Genomic DNA, 18,567 nt, shown 5'->3' on the forward strand with positions numbered 1-18,567 from the left:
TAATTAAAACACAATCTTAAGAATACCGCAGTCTGTGCCCGAGGGGGAAGCAGTCCAAAATGACGCACGCACGCACACGCGCACGTTCTGAGTGGTGTCCATGTACGTGCAACATGAGAGAGATGAGTGTGTTGGTCTCTACTGAACATCCCATGTCGCTGAAGAGAGACAAGCATGTCGGTCTCTCTCTACCTCGGGAAGCCCTGTCTGTGCCCTCAGAAACAACAAACTTGTTAATGGTCCATTCGGAGTGACTGACCCCTGACCCACCTCATCACCACTACCCCAGGACTCCAGTCATATTTTCCACAACCAATGAGGAGGGTTTTATTTTAGCGAGGTTATCTTCAAGGGGTCAAATTGAGGTGAGCCAAGCCAGTGAAGAGAAGAGAGCAAGGACATAAACCTGTGTGTGTGTGTGTGAGAGTGTGTGTGTCGAGAGTGTGTGTGTGTGAGAGTGTGTGTGTGAGAGTGTGTGTGTGAGAGTGTGTGTGTGAGAGTGTGTGTGTGAGAGTGTGTGTGTGTGTGTGAGTGTGTGTGTGAGAGTGTGTTTAGCTGTCTCTTCATTAAAGGAAAGTACTGAATGAATGTTACTGGACGCCACCCACCTGCACTACAGATCATTATCTAATCACACCCTCAACAAGGAAGAGACCAGACTCAAACCACAAAACGCTGCAATAGCAAACTAAATGCCTCGTCTGGGCACACCATGGAGGAGCAGCGGGAACCGGGAGTTGGCTGGTCTTCATCAGGTCACTGCAGGTCCTGCTGACCTGGCTATGGGGAGCACGTGTGTGAGCCGTGCTGGGGGCACTGGTGAGGTTCTTACTTTGGCCGCTTTGAGAAGAATCTCCCTTTCCTGCTCGTCTTCCGCTGCTTCTCCAACCGTTCAAGCTGCTCGAAGAATTTCAGCTGGGAGCGGACATCTGAAGTCTGCTCACACCACTCCTCATCCTGAAGGGAGGGAGGGAGAGAGAGACAGAGAGAGAGAGAGAGGGAGAGAGATAGAGAGAATATGAAGATAAACAAGGAAAAGGTGGCAGTGAAGCAGTGAGGGTTACTCACAAGCTAAAAGAGGAGTTTAGCTCTAGCAAATGTTTACTACATCGAAACCAAAAGTTTGGATTTGTCAAAACATTTCTGTCCTGCTTTGCTGTTGATACCTCTCTGTGGGACACATCTAAAGTGCATTCCAAACTGAGGTGGAAACAAACTTTGTGGGCAAACAAACTGTTAACGCCATAATTAAACCTGTTTATTTCACAAACGTGCCCTCAGTCCCTCTGTCGCATTACCTCACTCTTTCCAGCCTTTCAGGATCTTTAGCTGGTGTGTGCGCGCGTGTGTGTGCTCAATGACTTCAGAGACCCCCCCCCTCACACCCCCCCACCCCAAACATGGCTTCACAGGGTGCTGTTCGCTTACGACACCCCTCATTTCCAAACCACAGCGCAGACACTTGAGACACTGCAAGAACAAAACAGACTACAGACAACAAAACCCAGACGGTCGCTCCACGACGGGACCTGCTCGCCCTGCACGCAAAGAAACGACTTCTGAAAGCCTCTCCATCAGACTCCATCAGGAGCGGGGCGCACGCTGCACGTTGGGGCCTTTGAAGACAGCGGCAGGTACGTGAGGACCACAGACAGCGCTGTGAAGAGTCGCTATCGCGTGGGGACTGCCGGGGTCCCGCCTCTCCTTCTGCACGCGTGTTTGTCGACCTTGATAGGCGCGGGAGACACATCTCCACACACACTCCCTCTCAAAGCTGTACCTCACCCTTCTAAGCGGCACTGAATGGCCCCACGCAAACACTCTTCTGAGATACTCATTCCAAAACTTTCAGAATCAAAGATGTTTGAAGTCACAACACAAGAGCATATTTTTAAAGATGTAACAATACAATTTTATACGGATATGTTCATTTGTTACAGCTCACGTACCGTACACCCCCCCCCCCCCTTACATAAACACGGCGTAATCCAAAACACAAAAGTAGGACGCAAATCGAAATTATTGCCAAACTCTTTAAAAACGATCCTGCCATGGAGTGAGGAGGGAGATATCCCACTCGGCAGGACCAGTAGGACTGGAAGGACCAGTCCCCCAGCAGGACCGGGCCCCTCTGACCTGGCCCACCTTGCTGGAGTCCATTCGGTGCTGAGCGATAGACGACACCTTCTCCAGCACGGTCCGCAGGCGTGCCTGGGTGGCGTGGGAGATGTAGTTCACCGCCTCCAGAGGCACCTCCGTCACCCCGAACTTCCTGGCTGGAAGACAGAGGAACAGATGTTACAACACTTCACAGGGCTGCTGAGATATTTATGAAGGACGCACAGAACTGGGGTAGTGTATGTCTGCTCCACACCTAGAGACAGACTCTGGGTGCTGAGATACCGCTGATGAAGCCGATCTAGCGCCATAACCCCAATATAATGATACGCAATACAACACTGTTATAACACTGATATAATGATAAAACACAGATTTAACACTGCTATAATGATACAATAAACATATAATACTGACAATGCTGACATTCTGATAACGCTGATATATCTGATAGCGTCCTCATTAACACTCATTCAGGTGAGACACTGAGAGAAAAGAAGAGAGAAACCAGAGAGAGAAAGACAGAGAGAAACACAGCCGTGAGAACAACACAGCCGTGAGAACAACACAGCCGTGAGAACAACACAGCCGTGAGAACAACACAGCCGTGAGAACAACACAGCCGTGAGAACAACACAGCCGTGAGAACAACACAGCCATGAGAACAACACAGCCATGAGAGACAACACAGCCATGAGAACAACACAGCCATGAGAACAACACAGCCATGAGAACACAGCTCTTTGGGCCTTTGCTGTGTTTCCTTATCAGTGATCTGGGTGAGGGGAGGGTGAGGGGAGGTTGAGGGGAGGGGAGGTTGAGGGGAGGGGAGGGTGAGGGGAGGGTGAGGGGAGGGTGAGGGGAGGGTGAGGGGAGGGGAGGGGAGGGTGAGGGGAGGGTGAGGGGAGGGGAGGGTGAGGGGAGGGGAGGGTGAGGGGAGGTTGAGGGGAGGGGAGGGGAGGTTGAGGGGAGGGTGAGTGGAGGGGAGGGTGAGGGGAGGGGAGGTTGAGGGGAGGGGAGGGTGAGGGGAGGGTGAGGGGAGGGTGAGGGGAGGGTGAGGGGGAGGGTGAGGGGAGGGGAGGTTGAGGGGAGGGTGAGGGGAGGGTGAGTGGAGGGGAGGGTGAGGGGAGGGGAGGTTGAGGGGAGGGGAGGTTGAGGGGAGGGGAGGGTGAGTGGAGGGGAGGTTGAGGGGAGGTTGAGTGGAGGGGAGGGTGAGGGGAGGGGAGGGTGAGTGGAGGGGAGGGTGAGGGGAGGGGAGGTTGAGGGGAGGGGAGGTTGAGGGGAGGGGAGGTTGAGTGGAGGGGAGGGGAGGGTGAGTGGAGGGGGGGTGGAGGGGAGGGGGGGGAGGAGGTTGAGGGGAGGGGAGGGTGAGTGGAGGGGAGGTTGAGGGGAGGTTGAGGGGAGGTTGAGGGGAGGTTGAGGGGAGGTTGAGGGGAGGGGAGGGTGAGTGGAGGGGAGGTTGAGGGGAGGTTGAGGGGAGGGCAATTGGACTTCCTCAGTGCGCTGTTGGCCTAGCTTGCTGTTACAGTCTTTTCTTTCATTTCCAAATTAACATAATTTTAACATAATTTCCCCCTCCGCTGTTCTTTTAAGTAAATCGCGGCAATTATTTAAATCAGCTGCTTGGCACGTCCTCCGCGCGTCTCTCGAGCAGCTCGAGACTGTGGAGATCTCAGCGCGACAATGAGCATCAAACACCAGGCCCACGGACAAGGCTTCAACACTGACGCTTATCAAAGAGCAGCGTTTTCTGCAGTATCACCCCCCCCCCCCCCTTAAGAATCAACGACACAGAGCCATGACGAGACAACATGTCCAGTCAGCTCTGCTCTGACACACACGTACCGACATCTCAGAGCAGCACGGGGCTCTAGAGTTTGTGTTTACCTGTGCAAATACAGACAACAACACAGGTTAAACATCGAAGCATCTCTGAGATCAACTCGTAGGCCTTTCTTCCCAGAAGTAGGGCAGCATAACCAGCATCAGGAATGAGCTGAGATCGGCACTCCGTCATGTCTGAAGCACACCCCCAAGGCCAAGTGTGTGTCTCAGAGTGTGTGTCGTGTTGCTGGGCTGGGCGCTGCATCGTCTGGCCTGGACTGGAGTGTGTCACTATTCAAGCGAAGATACGGTCTGCCATGTGCGGCCACACAGCAGGGTGTCGGCACTCACACACTCCACCCGCACCACACACCCAGACTGGCCATCATGCTGTCACAGGCTTCACTGGCTGAAGTGTGTGTGTGGTGTAGGTGTGTGACTTAGGAATCTCCACTGGCTGAAGTGTGTGTGTGTGTGGTGTAGGTGTGTGACTTAGGAATCTCCACTGGCTGAAGTGTGTGTGTGGCATGTTAGTGTGTGCGTTAACCATTTCCAGTATGTTTAATCATGGTTGTGATTTTGTGTATGATTGTGAGTTTGTATGTTTATGTGTATTTGTGAGTGGGTGTGTGTGTATGTGTGTGTGGTACCTATCTCCAATATGTTTTAACATGATTGAGAGTGAGTGAGTGTGTGTGTGTGTGTGTGTGTGTGTGTGTGTGTGTGTGTGTGTGTGTGTGTGTGTGTGTGTGTGTGTGAATGTGAGTGTGTGTGTGTGGTACCTATCTCCAATATGTTTTAACATGATTGAGAGTGTGTGAGTGTGAGTGTGAGGTGTGTGTGTGTGGTACCTATCTCCAATATGTTTTAACATGATTGAGAGTGAGTGAGTGTGAGTGTGTGGTACCTATCTCCAATATGTTTTAACATGAGAGTGAGTGAGTGAGTGAGTGAGTGAGTGAGTGAGTGAGTGTGTGTGTGTGTGTGTGTGTGGTACCTATCTCCAGGATGCGGCGGTGCAGCACTCCTGAAGGCAGGAAGGCCTCGTCCTTACATGAGCGGATCTGTGTTCCCACCAGCTCAGAGTTGGTGGCCAGTATGCGAGCGCTCTCCTCGTTCAGGTTCACCCCGGCCATAGACGCCACATCATTGATGTCATCGTCGTCTCTGAAAGGCACAAGGCAGAACCAGTCATGCTCAAGCACAACAGAACAAGGTTGTGAAGTCCAGGTGAGCCAGGGGCCAGGGGTCAGGGGTCAGGGTTCGTACGAGAGAGAGAGAGCTTTCCCTCCTTCACAGCTATGGTTGGTTAGGAACCCTCCCCAAACTCTGCTGTGATTGGTCCAGTCAGTTCTTATATCACATCATGAGGGAACAGACATTTTCACTGTGGAGTGAAAAATACATTTTTATTCTAATCATTAACAAAATATTAACCTACACCACATCTCTATAAACCATTACTGTGGAGGTATTCCAAACTTGATTGATATCCCTCTTGCCCAATTGGGGACTTCCCTTTTCTGTTTCCCAGGCAACAGTGTCCTAATTAGACAGCGAAGGCGTAGAGCCTTGGGCGTCTCGGAATGCTCTTGGGTTTGGGGTGGGTTCGCCTGGGTCAAAGGTCAGTGTTCTCTGCTCTCATTTGCATGCAGAACTCCAGGTCTGATTTGGACCTAGCCCTCCCCCAGCCCATGTTTGGACTGCCCTTGTGCCCACGCTCAGTGCACTCGGCTGGGAGGAGGTCCAACGTCACCCCTCCCCGTTGGAGCTGCAGAGCTCTGGCTCCTCCACACAGCACCTACGAATACTGGCGCCACAGCAGGGGGCCACAGCAGGGGGCCACAGCAGGGGGCCACGTAGCAACGGAGGTTCTGTGCTACAGGGGATGACCCACCACAACCTGACCTTTGCATTTAGACACCGGGTAACTTGGGGGTGAGGGTTAGAGACAGTGGGCCTCAGTGCATATTTACCCTAGACCTTAGACGTACCCTAGACCCTAGATGTTTGATCTTCCTGAGTGTCAAATCAATCATCATTAGGATAGCAAATAAAGTGAAACATGTCCTTGTATTAAAGTGACATTTATACTGATGCTAAAAAAATCTCTCCTCTCCTCCAACAATTTCAGATATTTATGTTGGATTTCACCAGGAACCGATGAAGCGCATTTTGTGAAATACAGGATATGTGCTCTGGGTCCGAGTTCATCCGGGGTCACGCTGCACTACTGTAAGAGCTACAAGGCCACAGTTCCTGCAGCATAACCTTGAAACCCAGTGGGGGAAGTGGCCCGTAAACAGAAGGCCCTGGTTTATGCCACTCTGCGTATGGGACAAGAACCCCCAGGCACACGACGGGGCTTCTCTGGTCACAGCCTGACTGGGGCACAGGAGGAGCTTGTGTTATGCACGAGATACGACAGACCAAAGCACAACCACAAATGATGGGAAGCCAGGACAGGGGCAACACGGCACTCACAGGTCATGGAAGCTTCCAGAACAGAAAAAAATTATGTTAGGGCAGGGGTGAAGGAACAAGGAAAAAAGGTTGTGTGCAACACACAGCTCTGACAGCTTAATTAGCAACACTGCCACTGGTTTATTGGTTTATCAATCACTGCTTGCAGCTACTGCCCCCCTCAGGACATGAGAAGTACAGGAATGACTGTACACGACAAGACCTGACTGACCACACACACACACACACACACACACACACACACACACACACACACAATTACTTCTATTTTAATGATTACTGATCAATTCTGAATATGCAGAAACTAGTCCCCAGGGCAACTGTAGGACACCGCAACTCAAGGCTTGCCTACACACCCGCACCCCATTCTGTGGAGCATTTCGGTTGGGAGGCTGGTGTCTCTGAGGGCTGGAGAGGGGGGTGGGGGTGTCCTTACAGTTTAATGTGTGGTACACATCAACATAAACAGAGCTCATTTAAGAGAGCATCTGTACTAACAAAAGGTGGCCAGACACAGGTACATATCACACACATCAAGGGGGGGGGGGGGGAGAGATAGAGAGAGAGAGAGGGGGGGAGAGAGTGAGAGGGAGAGTGAGAGAGTAAGGAGAGGGAGGGAGAGAGGTGGAAGAGAGAGCGAGGGAGAAAGGGAGGGAGAGAGGGGGAGAAAGAGGGAAAGAGAGGGAGAGAGAGGGCGAGGGAAGGAGAGATGGAGGATGAGAGTGAGTGAGAGGGGAAGGGTAAGTTAAGGAAGTGAGCTGAACAGGAAGGAAGAGCGATGAGGAGTCTGTTTTCAGGAGAGGAGAGAGTGATGAAGAGCAGGGAGGAGAGGAACACAGAAGAGCTCTTCCAGTCCATCTTCCCCCAAAGAATCGCCTGCAGTCATCTGCACCAGCTCAGGGACATGCTGCCCCCATGTGCCGACACTTCGTATTACACCCTGCCTCCCAGATAGTGGCACACATGCACAGCCAACTGAACCGCACACACAAAGGCCCCCCCCCCCCATCTGTTCTCACTCATACGCATTCACAACGGAAAGCAAATAAACCCACACAATCACTGAAGCCCACCTACATCTCACACACACACACACACACACACACACACGCACACACACGCACCTGAAGGAGCCTCCCCCAGGGTCATTGAGCTTGTTCTTCTGGGTTCCTGAGAGCTGGCCAGCGATCGCAGTAGGACTTCTGCCTGCCTGGATAGTGGGACCCTTCCCTACGGCACCTGCAGACGTAGCAAGACAGTTACAGAGCACAGCCCAACACAGCCCAACACAGCCCAGCCCAACCCAGCACAGCCCAACCCAGCCCAACCCAACACAGCCCAACCCAACACAGCCCAACCCAACACAGCCCAACCCAGCCCAGCCCAACCCAGCACAGCCCAACCCAGCACAGCCCAACACAGCCCAGCCCAACCCAACCCAACACAGCCCAACCCAACACAGCCCAACCCAGCCCAGCCCAACCCAGCCCAGCCCAACCCAGCACAGCCCAACCCAGCACAGCCCAACCCAGCACAGCCCAACCCAGCACAGCCCAACCCAAACACAATCATCTAAAACCCTCACTGTCCTGGAGAGAGAGTTCCAGCCTCCCAGTCACAGAGCCAGTGCTGTAACAGAGACTGTTCAAGGGTCTCACAGACAAAAGGGAGCGTCTGGACGAGATTAGTACACTGGGTAAATAAACCACTCTGCGTCTCTGAGCTTCCTGGCACATTGTTACAGGATAGTCCATGATCCTTTAACATACTAGTTCAATTTTCAACCATTTAGAAGCGAATTAAACTGAACATACTCTCTGTGATAATGCGACACAATGAATCCCTGGATTAAAAATGAAAGACACTCTGTGCCTTCTATGCTTAACCATGTACTTGTGTGTCCCTGTGTCACGTTTGTCTATATACTACTAACATCATAAGTCTGCCCCTCAATAAATCCTGCTGAAACGACTCAAAGTTTAAATGAAACTACAGTACTGCTGCAGTCCTGCACGTGATCTTAACAGGCCTGTTACTCGCTGAGCGACCGCAAATCATAACTTTACAAACTCCACGTAAGAGCAACTGAAGGGCCAGATAACAGATCACATCATACAGGCGCGACGTCCTGCACAGGCGCGACGTCCTGCACAGGCGCGACATCCTGCACAGGCGTGACTCCAGCATGAGGGCTGTACCAAGGCATGTGGCCAACACTGTGTAGCGCAGCCTCACCTGCTGCTCGCACCGTCTGGGTAATGACCACCGGCATCCGGACCTGCCCGGCCACACTGCCTGCCCGTTTAATACCCTAGAGGGTATAAAACACAGGATGAAAATAGACGATGGACCTTGAGCTATTTAGGCATCAGATAAATAGGAAAAATACGCATAATAAAATATTCAAGAAAAATTCAACAAAATAGAGCCAAGACAACAACACACGACAGACAGAAAATTTTATTTAAATTTTCTCTCAATTTTCTCATTTATTTTTAAAGGAAAATGGCAAAGCTTAAGATGAAAAAGTCAGAAACAGTCTGGGGGGGAGGGGGAGGGGAGGAGGAGAGAAGAGGAGGGGAGGGGGGAGAGATAGAGTGTTCTAATAAACATGTCTGTGCAAGCGGGGAGGAGAGGGGAGGGGAGGGGGGCTGTGCAGTGCCAGCGGTGAGGCCCCGGGTCCATCATCCATCCCATCCCATTCTGGTGCTGTTGCATATTTCTCTGCCTTGTTTCTGGTCGCCTGCACACCAGCACTAACCAGGGAGCCCTGTGGCTGGGCTCAGTGGGGGTGTGGGGGTGAAGACAGGAGCCACGGGCAGGGTGGGGCAGGAGGGTACACACACACACACACACACACACACACACACACACACACACACACACACACCGCTGGGGATGTGGGTCCTCAGGCAGAGCAGGGAATGTGTACACATCAACCTGGATTACTGAGGACCAGTGAGATTGGACATGTGTGCATGAAAGAGAATGTATGAACTCATAAATAAACAAAACAAAAAAAGTGTGCCTGTGGCACTGCTGGTGTGAGGTAACGACCTCCTCGTTCAGGCCAAAAGCACAGACAGTGTCCGGCCGTCATGGGATCCAACCACAGTTGATTCAGAGATCCAGAACTGTCAAGAACTATTAGACACTTTGTTCTGGATTTGATCTAAATAAATATAATTGTGGCTTTTTCTCATAAAAAATGAGACTTATTGACCTCTAATAACAATGTTATGGGTTTTTACATAGTAGGGTTACAGCTCAGTACGTAAAGACTAGGAGGGTGGCTGCTCAAGGAAGCATGAGGAAGTAGATATAGGCCTATACCGTGGAAAAGACTAATGTGTTCATATTTATGTATCCATATACCTTCACTCGGCAGCTTTGCGGACACTGACATTCTCACTGGGAGAAGAGATATATCGAGACTTTAGAAATATCGATATATTTTATACGAGATATAAGATGAGACAGCATCATTTATATTGATATAGTCTATGTGTCTTTCCCCAAATGTAGTGAGCTGTCCAAGTAGGCACTGTTTATGCAGGCATCTGTTTAAGTAGCAGCGTTATAACAGACATCCATCCTCATGAGGCAGATTATTGAGGCGGTCTAGTTAGAGTGCCTGTGACGGGTGTTTATTTACCTCAGTGTGTAGTGCATGTGACGGGTGTTTATTTACCTCAGTGTGTAGTGCATGTGACGGGTGTTTATTTACCTCAGTGTGTAGTGCATGTGACGGGTGTTTATTTACCTCAGTGTGTAGTGCATGTGACGGGTGTTTATTTACCTCAGTGTGTAGTGTATGTGACGGGTGTTTATTTACCTCAGTGTGTAGTGTATGTGACGGGTGTTTATTTACCTCAGTGTGTAGTGTATGTGACGGGTGTTTATTTACCTCAGTGTGTAGTGCATGTGACGGGTGTTTATTTACCTCAGTGTGTAGTGCATGTGACGGGTGTTTATTTACCTCAGTGTGTAGTGTATGTGACGGGTGTTTATTTACCTCAGTGTGTAGTGTATGTGACGGGTGTTTATTTACCTCAGTTTGTAATGTTAAAGCGCTTTGTGACAACATAGGCTATGTTATGAAAAGCGCCATACAAATATATTTGATTTGATACCTCTCCGTTTCAGCAAGATGGACTCTCCTCTTTCAGTTTTACCGCAATTTTAATTCTCGCATTAATACGCTACTTGCTGTGTTAAGACGTTTGTTAGCTAACTAGCTGGTTATCCACAGCAGTAGCTCGAGACTTCAAACTGCGCTAGCATAAATGCTAATCGCTCAGTGTATAAAACTAAAGGTTAGTTTGGACACAAATTAACCTAAAAAGTCAAATAATGTGGTTTCAGATTACTAAATATTTATTTGAATGAGTCTTGAATATTGTAGAAAAAGCAGAGCACATTTGAAAATTACTTCGCCAAGAGCAAAAATTGGGCTTGTGTTTAATAAAGATTGACTTAGTGGCTGAGGAACCGTTCTATGCTGATTAAACTTCGACCAGTCTCTCGGTAGGACGCATGTTTAAGGTCTCTTGGTAGGCGGCATGTTTAAATGATCCAAGAAGTGCCCATGTATCAGGAGCACACGCACCATGACGTAAAACGATGTCTATGTAGACAGCTCACCAGGTTTTATGACAGACCCACTTTGGACAGACTGGGACACAGAAGCACTTTGGTCAAGTCTACTTCATGGGAAACTGACTTTAAAGAACAAGTCAGCTCTGTTTTTGCTCTGCATCTTTTCTGTCGTTTGTTATGCAGAAAAATAACATTTGAGGAGCATTATTATTAAATATATGCCAATAGTTTATTTTTGAGCAATTTCTCATGTAGAGCTAAATGTTAAAAAAAAAGTGCCTGTGTGACATTTGGGACATGTAGCTTTGACTCTGAAGTGCCTATAGCAGCTGAAGAGAGTTGTGACTGCACATGGTGTCAGAGGTCACAGACAAACAGTCACGAGGAGGAGGAGGAGGAGGAGACTCGTGGAGATGGACAGGAATTCTCATACTCGTTACTCACATTGGACTGACCTTGAGATTCAAACAATGATATGAGAGGAAGGATGGGAGAAGGAGGGAGGGAGAGAGAGAGACAGAGAGAGGGAGGGAGAGAAAAGTGTGGAAGAGTGATAGGGAGAATAAGAGCGAGAGAGACACCTACTTGTGGCAGCACAGGGGTGCTGTTGGGTTGCCGGACTGCGTTGCCTGTGGCGACGGTCCCAGAAACAGTACCGGCTGGGGAGATGCTGGTTTTGGCAGCCTGTGGAGGCTGAATGAGCGACTGCTGGCTGTTTAACAGCGAGAGACGCAGTGCTGGCAGACTTTTCTACACACACATACACAAACACACACCACAAAGACGAATCATTAATGAAAAGTGACATAATTAATTAATGAATGATCAATAATACAGGATATGACCACTGAAAAAAATGACTTGTTTTTTAGCCAATTGATTGGTGGATCGCGGTCCAGTGTGCCTGATTTGTGGATCGCGGTCCAGTGTGCCTGATTTGTGGATCGTGGTCTGGCCCAGAGCTGAAAGGCTGTATGCATGATCTCCAGGAAAAGCAAATGCGTTGTGTTAAGCTGAACTACTGTCCTATCTACACCACTGCATCTGGGAAAACAAGACTTTGGAAAGATCAGAACCCTCCCTCTGATGACGAGGGTCACATTTCCAGATGCCAAATGCGACCCCAACATCTGGTAGGCCACAGGTTGGAGAGGTCAGCGCCAGCAGCTGCCGGGGCAGACCACAACCAGAACAAAACCATACCTGCAGCTGATGTAGTGCAGAACTGTAAGAGTAGAAGAAGGTGTGTGTGTCTCACCTTGAGAAAAGGGACCAGGTAAGGCTGTGGTGATGACTTTAACTCAGACTGCAGACGGTTGGTGAATTCTTCCGGTTCAATTTTGGCATCCTGACAAACCAAAAATCCAAACATTAAAGAAACGCACTGTAAAACACGCACATTATTTGTCTGTGTGTGTGTGTGTGTGTGAGAGAGAGAGTGTGAGTGTGTGTGAGTGTTTTAGAAATACTCTGTAAAGAATGTGTCCATTAATATCTTGAACAATGATGTAAAACACAAGTCTAAATATCTAGAAACAGTGTAAAACACGTTGATGAAGGTTTATGGCTCTGTCTCATGTGGAATCAGAACTTTAAGTAAACACTACCACCTGAAGGAGGAGTCCAATTAGAATCCCATCATATTTCATCCAGAGATACTCATGTACTGTGTGGCATGCGTCAGGAAAGACAGCGCCTCACTACAGGGGTCAGAGCTGAGCTTGTTTCCTGAACAAGGTGAGGTCAGGGGCCTTGGAGAGGAACCTCTGGGATTTCTATCATTTTCCCGATTATACTGTTCTGAGTTGCCAGTCAGGACTCACCAGCAGGTCCTGCACCAGCGCCTTCACATTCCGAGACGTCTCTGGGGAGGGGGAATTATGGGATGCCAGTTTAATCAGTGTCGCCAGGAAGTTCTTGCACTTTTTCACGTTTTCCTGCATTTCCTGCGGAAGAGGGAGAAGAGCCATGAGTGTGTGTGTGTGTGTGATGTGTTTAAGAATGAGAACTGTCCAGCTGAATGTAGGCCAGTGAGGCTGGATGTTTTGTGTGTGGGTGGGTGGGACAGTTATCAGCTGTGCTAACCCATGTGTATATAAAAAGATACAACTTTCTGGCAGCTGTTAGCGTGTGTGTGTGTGTGTGCTTGTTTGCTAAGAATGACCCAGAGGGGCCAAGTAGTCATTCAAGGTGAAAGTGAAAGGGAGGGAGAGAGAGAGAGAGAGAGAGAGAGAGAGGGGAAGAGAGAGGGGAAGAGAGAAAAGAGAGGGGGAAGGGTGGTGGTGGACAACTACTGAAGCTTGAACCTGGAGGGCACACAGACCTGGGAGATGACAGGCGCTCCGGGGGCAGGGCCAGCTGCACTGGGAGGGGCTAGTGTGGGCTGACTGTGGGGCCCCTGGGGGCCAAGGGCTGCGGGGACCTGCTGGGGAGCCGTCACCGCCACAGCCGCTGTCGCCAAGGGCGCCCTCTGGAGGACAAGGAAATGGGCAAAGAAATGAACAGGAGCTGACAGCAGGCCTGCAGAGAGGCCACACAACCCCACAGAGGCAGACCTGCCCACCCATCACCACGCATGTCCCCAGAGCACAGGATGACGAAACTCCACACAGACATGGGAAAAGAGAGAGGGAGGGGGAGAGGAAAAGAGAGAGGGAGGGGGGACAGAGATGATGGTAGAATTGAGAAGAGAATTATAAATTCATATTAACATTGAATGTCTGTGTTGTTCCTACCAACCACAAAGTCTAGACCCCCCATACTCAAATAGCGGCCTGCGGGCCTAATCCGGCCCGCGGGCCTTCTATTTCTAGCTGTTTTGAAAAGTTTTTTTTTCTTTCTTCAATTGGGCTATCCGCTCTTATTTTGAAATCGCGCACCGCAATCTCAAGACAAGGCTGGGGATTGCCTCCACGGCAACAATAAACAGATAGCAGATGCCCAAATACGTTCGCCACACCCCACTCCCGTATATGGCCCCTTCAGACATTGGAAAAAAAATGTGGCCCCTCATCATTTCTATTTAAATACCCCTGGTCTAGACTGTGCATCAGATAATATGTCAGAATGATCTTTAAAAAAACAAACAAACAAAAAAAACCCCTCAAACCAAGCCATGATCAAACTTCCTAAATAGATCAATACTGTCGATTATGAGGGGGGGGGAGATAGTATGAAAGAGAGAGAGAGATAGAGAGACAGTGTGAGCGTGCGTGAGTGACTGAGGGCAGTGTGAGGAGCTTTGCTCACAGTCAGGCCCGCAGAAGCAGTAGTGCAGGTCTGGGGAGCAGGGGTGGCGGACTGTACCACCTTAGACTGGAACGCAGGGGGGGGCCGAGAGACCGGGGACGAGGCCGGAGACTGCAGCCAGGAAACGGAAGAGGAGAGGCAAGGAAGAGAAGGAGGCAGCCAGGTGTGAGCAGAGAGAGAGGGAGACAGAGAGAGAGACAGAGAGAGGGACAGAGAGAGGGGGACTCTTTAGGAAGGTACACATTTTGCTCACCTCTTGGGAACATTACAGTAGACTACATGATAACATGACTTAGACCTTTCCATCTCATTCAGTGTTAAACCACAAACTCCTCTGTCTGACCACAGCCAAATGACTATGTTCATCAACAGGACAGAGACCAACACCACCCACACAGCCCCAATAAGCTGCACAGCATCAGAAAACCAGACAGATGGGCCCAAAACTGCTCAGAAGAGTTCCAGAAAGCAGAGACCCCCTCATACAGAAGAGGTCACTCTGGAAGTTAAAAATCTAAATGTGAGAACAGCAGAACATAACAGCAGATAAGGCCAAATCGAAAATGAAAAACAAATCAAAACCAAAATGGTTTGACCAGGAGTATCGTTATCCAATTATCCGACCCAAATAACGATCATATATGCATTTTTTACTGTGAAACTATTAAGCAATATAAATGTACTGGAAAAAAAGGTCAATACACCTACAAGCAATTGACACCAATTGAGGAGTCAATCAGAACAAAACAATATTGGAATAACGAACAACCTGAGAAAGAAAGATCATGAAGAAATGGCCGTTCAGAATGCAGACTTCTGGACAAATCATTTTGGAAACATTTTTCAAGAACAAAAAATTGGACCCAAATTCTAAACCACAAATGACAGAAAGAAAGCTTGAGGTACTGAAATTGGAACTCACTCTCGCACAAACACTCACAGAGTAACACACACACACACACACACACACACACACACACACACACACACACACACACACACATTCACTCACAGACTAACACTCACAATAACACTCTCACACCAATATTCACTAACAGACATACACACTAACACAGACCATCCAACACTGTGGCAGAGTACCTGAGCTGATCTGAAACAGAGATCAGCACCCTGATGTGGCTCAGCCAGCACAGCCTGACTATAGATACTGACTATATAGGCTATAGACACACACACATACACACACACACACACACACACACACACTTAGTCCAGGATTTGGCGTGGGGAGGGGGTGATTGGAGTAGTAATGGTAGTACCTCAGTCCCGTAAGACCTGCCAGCCTCTAATCCAGCACCAGGCTGAGGGCCTCCGTAATCTCATAACTCAACTGTATCAATAACTTATTTATAAATAAGTGCATATGTATACTTAATGTAAAATGTAATTGATCTCACTAATAAATAAAATCTGTCAAATTAAAATAAATAAATTCAGTGTAAAAATTATTACGTTTGAAGGACTAAAAAACCTACATACTCAAAATATCAAGTTGACCTGTAATATAGAAATTAAATTCAATTAAAACTGAACTGACCAGTGTAATAAAATATAAATAACATTTAAGAATAAGAATAAAATTTTATTAAATTAAAATGTAGTGACCAATGTAGTGTAGGAATTCAATTCAATTAAAATTGACTTGAAAAGTGCAATGTGAGAAGTACTCTAAATTAATAAAATTTTGTTCGCTAGTATAATGTTGGAATGAACTTAATTACATTTAAATTTAAATTGAGTTGACCGGTGTAATATAGAAACTCTGTGCTCATGATAAGAACAAACATGATCACTGCAGACACTGGATTGGTGATGCGATCAGCGAGGAGCAGACAGGAAGAGTGTACTATGTGCTGATGTTCACACATACATAAGGGGAAACTATTCCCATAGGCTACGTACATGCACACACTCACACGCAGGAGCTCTCTCTGGATTCAGGTCTGTTGGAAAATCGGCATTCCCTGAAGAACATAGAGACTGGGAATAGCCCTGAGATATCACACACACGAAGATGCACACGCATGCACACACACACACACACGTACGCACATGCAAACATACACACGTACAAACACACAAGCATGTGTACACACACACACACACACACGTACAAGCACGCATACACACAAGCATGTATACATACACGTACACACACAAACATGCATACACACACGCGTACACACACACACAAACATGCATACACACACGCGTACACACACACAAACATGCATACACACACGCGTACACACACACACAAACATGCATACACACACGCGTACACACACACACAAACATGCATACACACACGCGTACACACACACAAACATGCATACACACACGCGTACACACACACAAACATGCATACACACACGCGTACACACACACAAACATGCATACACACACGCGTACACACACACAAACATGCATACACACGCATACAAGCAGACAGAATGATGCCATCACTCCATATCTTTCAGTCAGCGCTGAAAAACCTGATCAATTTAAGACAATCAGACATGTGAAGGATCCATCTTCCGAGAGAGAAAGAGAGAGAGCGAGAGAGAGAGAGAGAGAGCACGAGAGAGAGAGAGATAATAGAATAGAATAACTTGGCACAGTCAGGTAATCAGACAGATGCTCAGACAGGTGATGGGGATGAAGAACATGCCATACAATTGAAATGTTGAAGAAAATAAGTTTATGTTGTATTTGTGCGTCATGAAAACACAGGCTGTGACTAACAGTCAAGAAACACTCTCTAGAAAAACACTAAACTCTAATCTGTTCTCAGCTACAGGAGGGCCTGGTGTCAGATGAAATACTACACTTATGCACCCTGCTGTAATACACGATGCTTAGAGAAAAGCGGACATACAAATAAAACAGTGACACCTTGTGGTCAACGACAGTCATGACGCTGCGTTAGCAAGGTCAAAACATCAAAACACGTGAAGAGTCTAATAACATTTTGGTACTCCTCTGCCATGAACCCATAAAAGAATCTTTTAAAGTATTAAAAGCAAAAACATGGATAGCACTTTATTCTGATTATATTAAGACCAAGAGATCTGTATAATCAATCTATTTTATTAACTTATTAACAGATAAATTTAGCTGTTATTTATTCTTGTTTAGGTAACAGGTGAAGCAGAATAAAAACTTGTCGTTGAAGCACTCTGGTTAATTTACAGTGTTATGACGCCACCTTGTGGTAAAAAGCAACAATATGAAAAAAGGGATAATGATTCTCTCCACTGGTGGCATGGTGGTGTGCTGGTTAGCACTGTCGCCTTACAGCAAGGCGGTCTGGGTTTGATTCCTGGTCCAGCCAGTTCTGTGTGAGGTTTGTGTGTTTTCCCCGTGCTTTTCCCGGGTACTCCATTTCCAGTGGGCCCCAACAAGCGGGATGAAGCGGTAAAGATATGGATGAAATCTCTCCACAAATCCATCTCCATCTCCGTTTGGGCCTGTGTGATCACTCTGCGTCGTCGTGGGTGCAACTACAATGCTCATCACATTTTAGAAACCCAGACTTCAGGATGAACAAAAACAGACTACAGAGCTACTGAAGTTCTTCGGTCGCTGGTTCTCATTTAATGCTGGAAACAAATTTATGAAAACCTTGTACAAATAGTGAGCATAAATAATTAGCATAAACATAAACGGTCTTTAACTACGCAAATCTGCTAAAGGTAAAGCACCTGATTAACACGCGCTCATATTAATCAGTAATGAAGACAAGGAAATAGAGCCAGGAGAGTCAATCTGTCTTGCAGGAAGTTAGACCTGCAGTATTAATCAAACATGACAAATTGCGACTATACTTAGAGAACATAAGTGCTCGTGTGGCGATTAATGGGCTCCTAACAGGTACAACGGGACAAGCAAAACTTCAATGCAATATTAAACACTCATTAAAACCAGAGATGGAGGAGAAGGGACAGCGATTAGAGAGCAAGGGGGGGGGGGGGGGGGGGGGGGGGGGGGTGATCCATCCAACCCAGGTGTCAGGAAAACCTCCACCCTAATGGTTGATACAGCCAGTCGGGAAAACCTCCACCCTAACGGTTGATACAGCCAGTCGGGGAAACCTCCACCCTAACGGTTGATACAGCCAGTCGGGGAAACCTCCACCCTAACGGTTGATACAGCCAGTCGGGGAAACCTCCACCCTAACGGTTGATACAGCCAGTCGGGGAAACCTCCACCCTAACGGTTGATACAGCCAGTCGGGGAAACCTCCACCCTAATGGTTGATACAGCCAGTAA

The 18,567-nt window shown here is 48.1% G+C and overlaps 1 protein-coding gene across 1 annotated transcript in view; it reads right to left on the reverse strand.

Moving 5' to 3' along the window:
- LOC143508688 (transcription initiation factor TFIID subunit 4B) overlaps window positions 1-18,567 on the reverse strand; it is a 28,111-nt gene that overhangs the window by 4,163 nt on the left and 5,381 nt on the right. The window contains 11 exon segments of the mRNA XM_076997349.1: window positions 777-873; window positions 876-957; window positions 2,146-2,276; window positions 4,940-5,109; window positions 7,551-7,665; window positions 8,662-8,737; window positions 11,611-11,775; window positions 12,284-12,373; window positions 12,849-12,971; window positions 13,349-13,495; window positions 14,275-14,385. Coding sequence (XP_076853464.1) covers window positions 777-873; window positions 876-957; window positions 2,146-2,276; window positions 4,940-5,109; window positions 7,551-7,665; window positions 8,662-8,737; window positions 11,611-11,775; window positions 12,284-12,373; window positions 12,849-12,971; window positions 13,349-13,495; window positions 14,275-14,385 — 1,307 coding nt within the window.

The sequence above is a fragment of the Brachyhypopomus gauderio genome, chromosome 2 (genome assembly GCF_052324685.1).
Source record: "Brachyhypopomus gauderio isolate BG-103 chromosome 2, BGAUD_0.2, whole genome shotgun sequence".
NCBI lineage: Eukaryota > Metazoa > Chordata > Actinopteri > Gymnotiformes > Hypopomidae > Brachyhypopomus > Brachyhypopomus gauderio.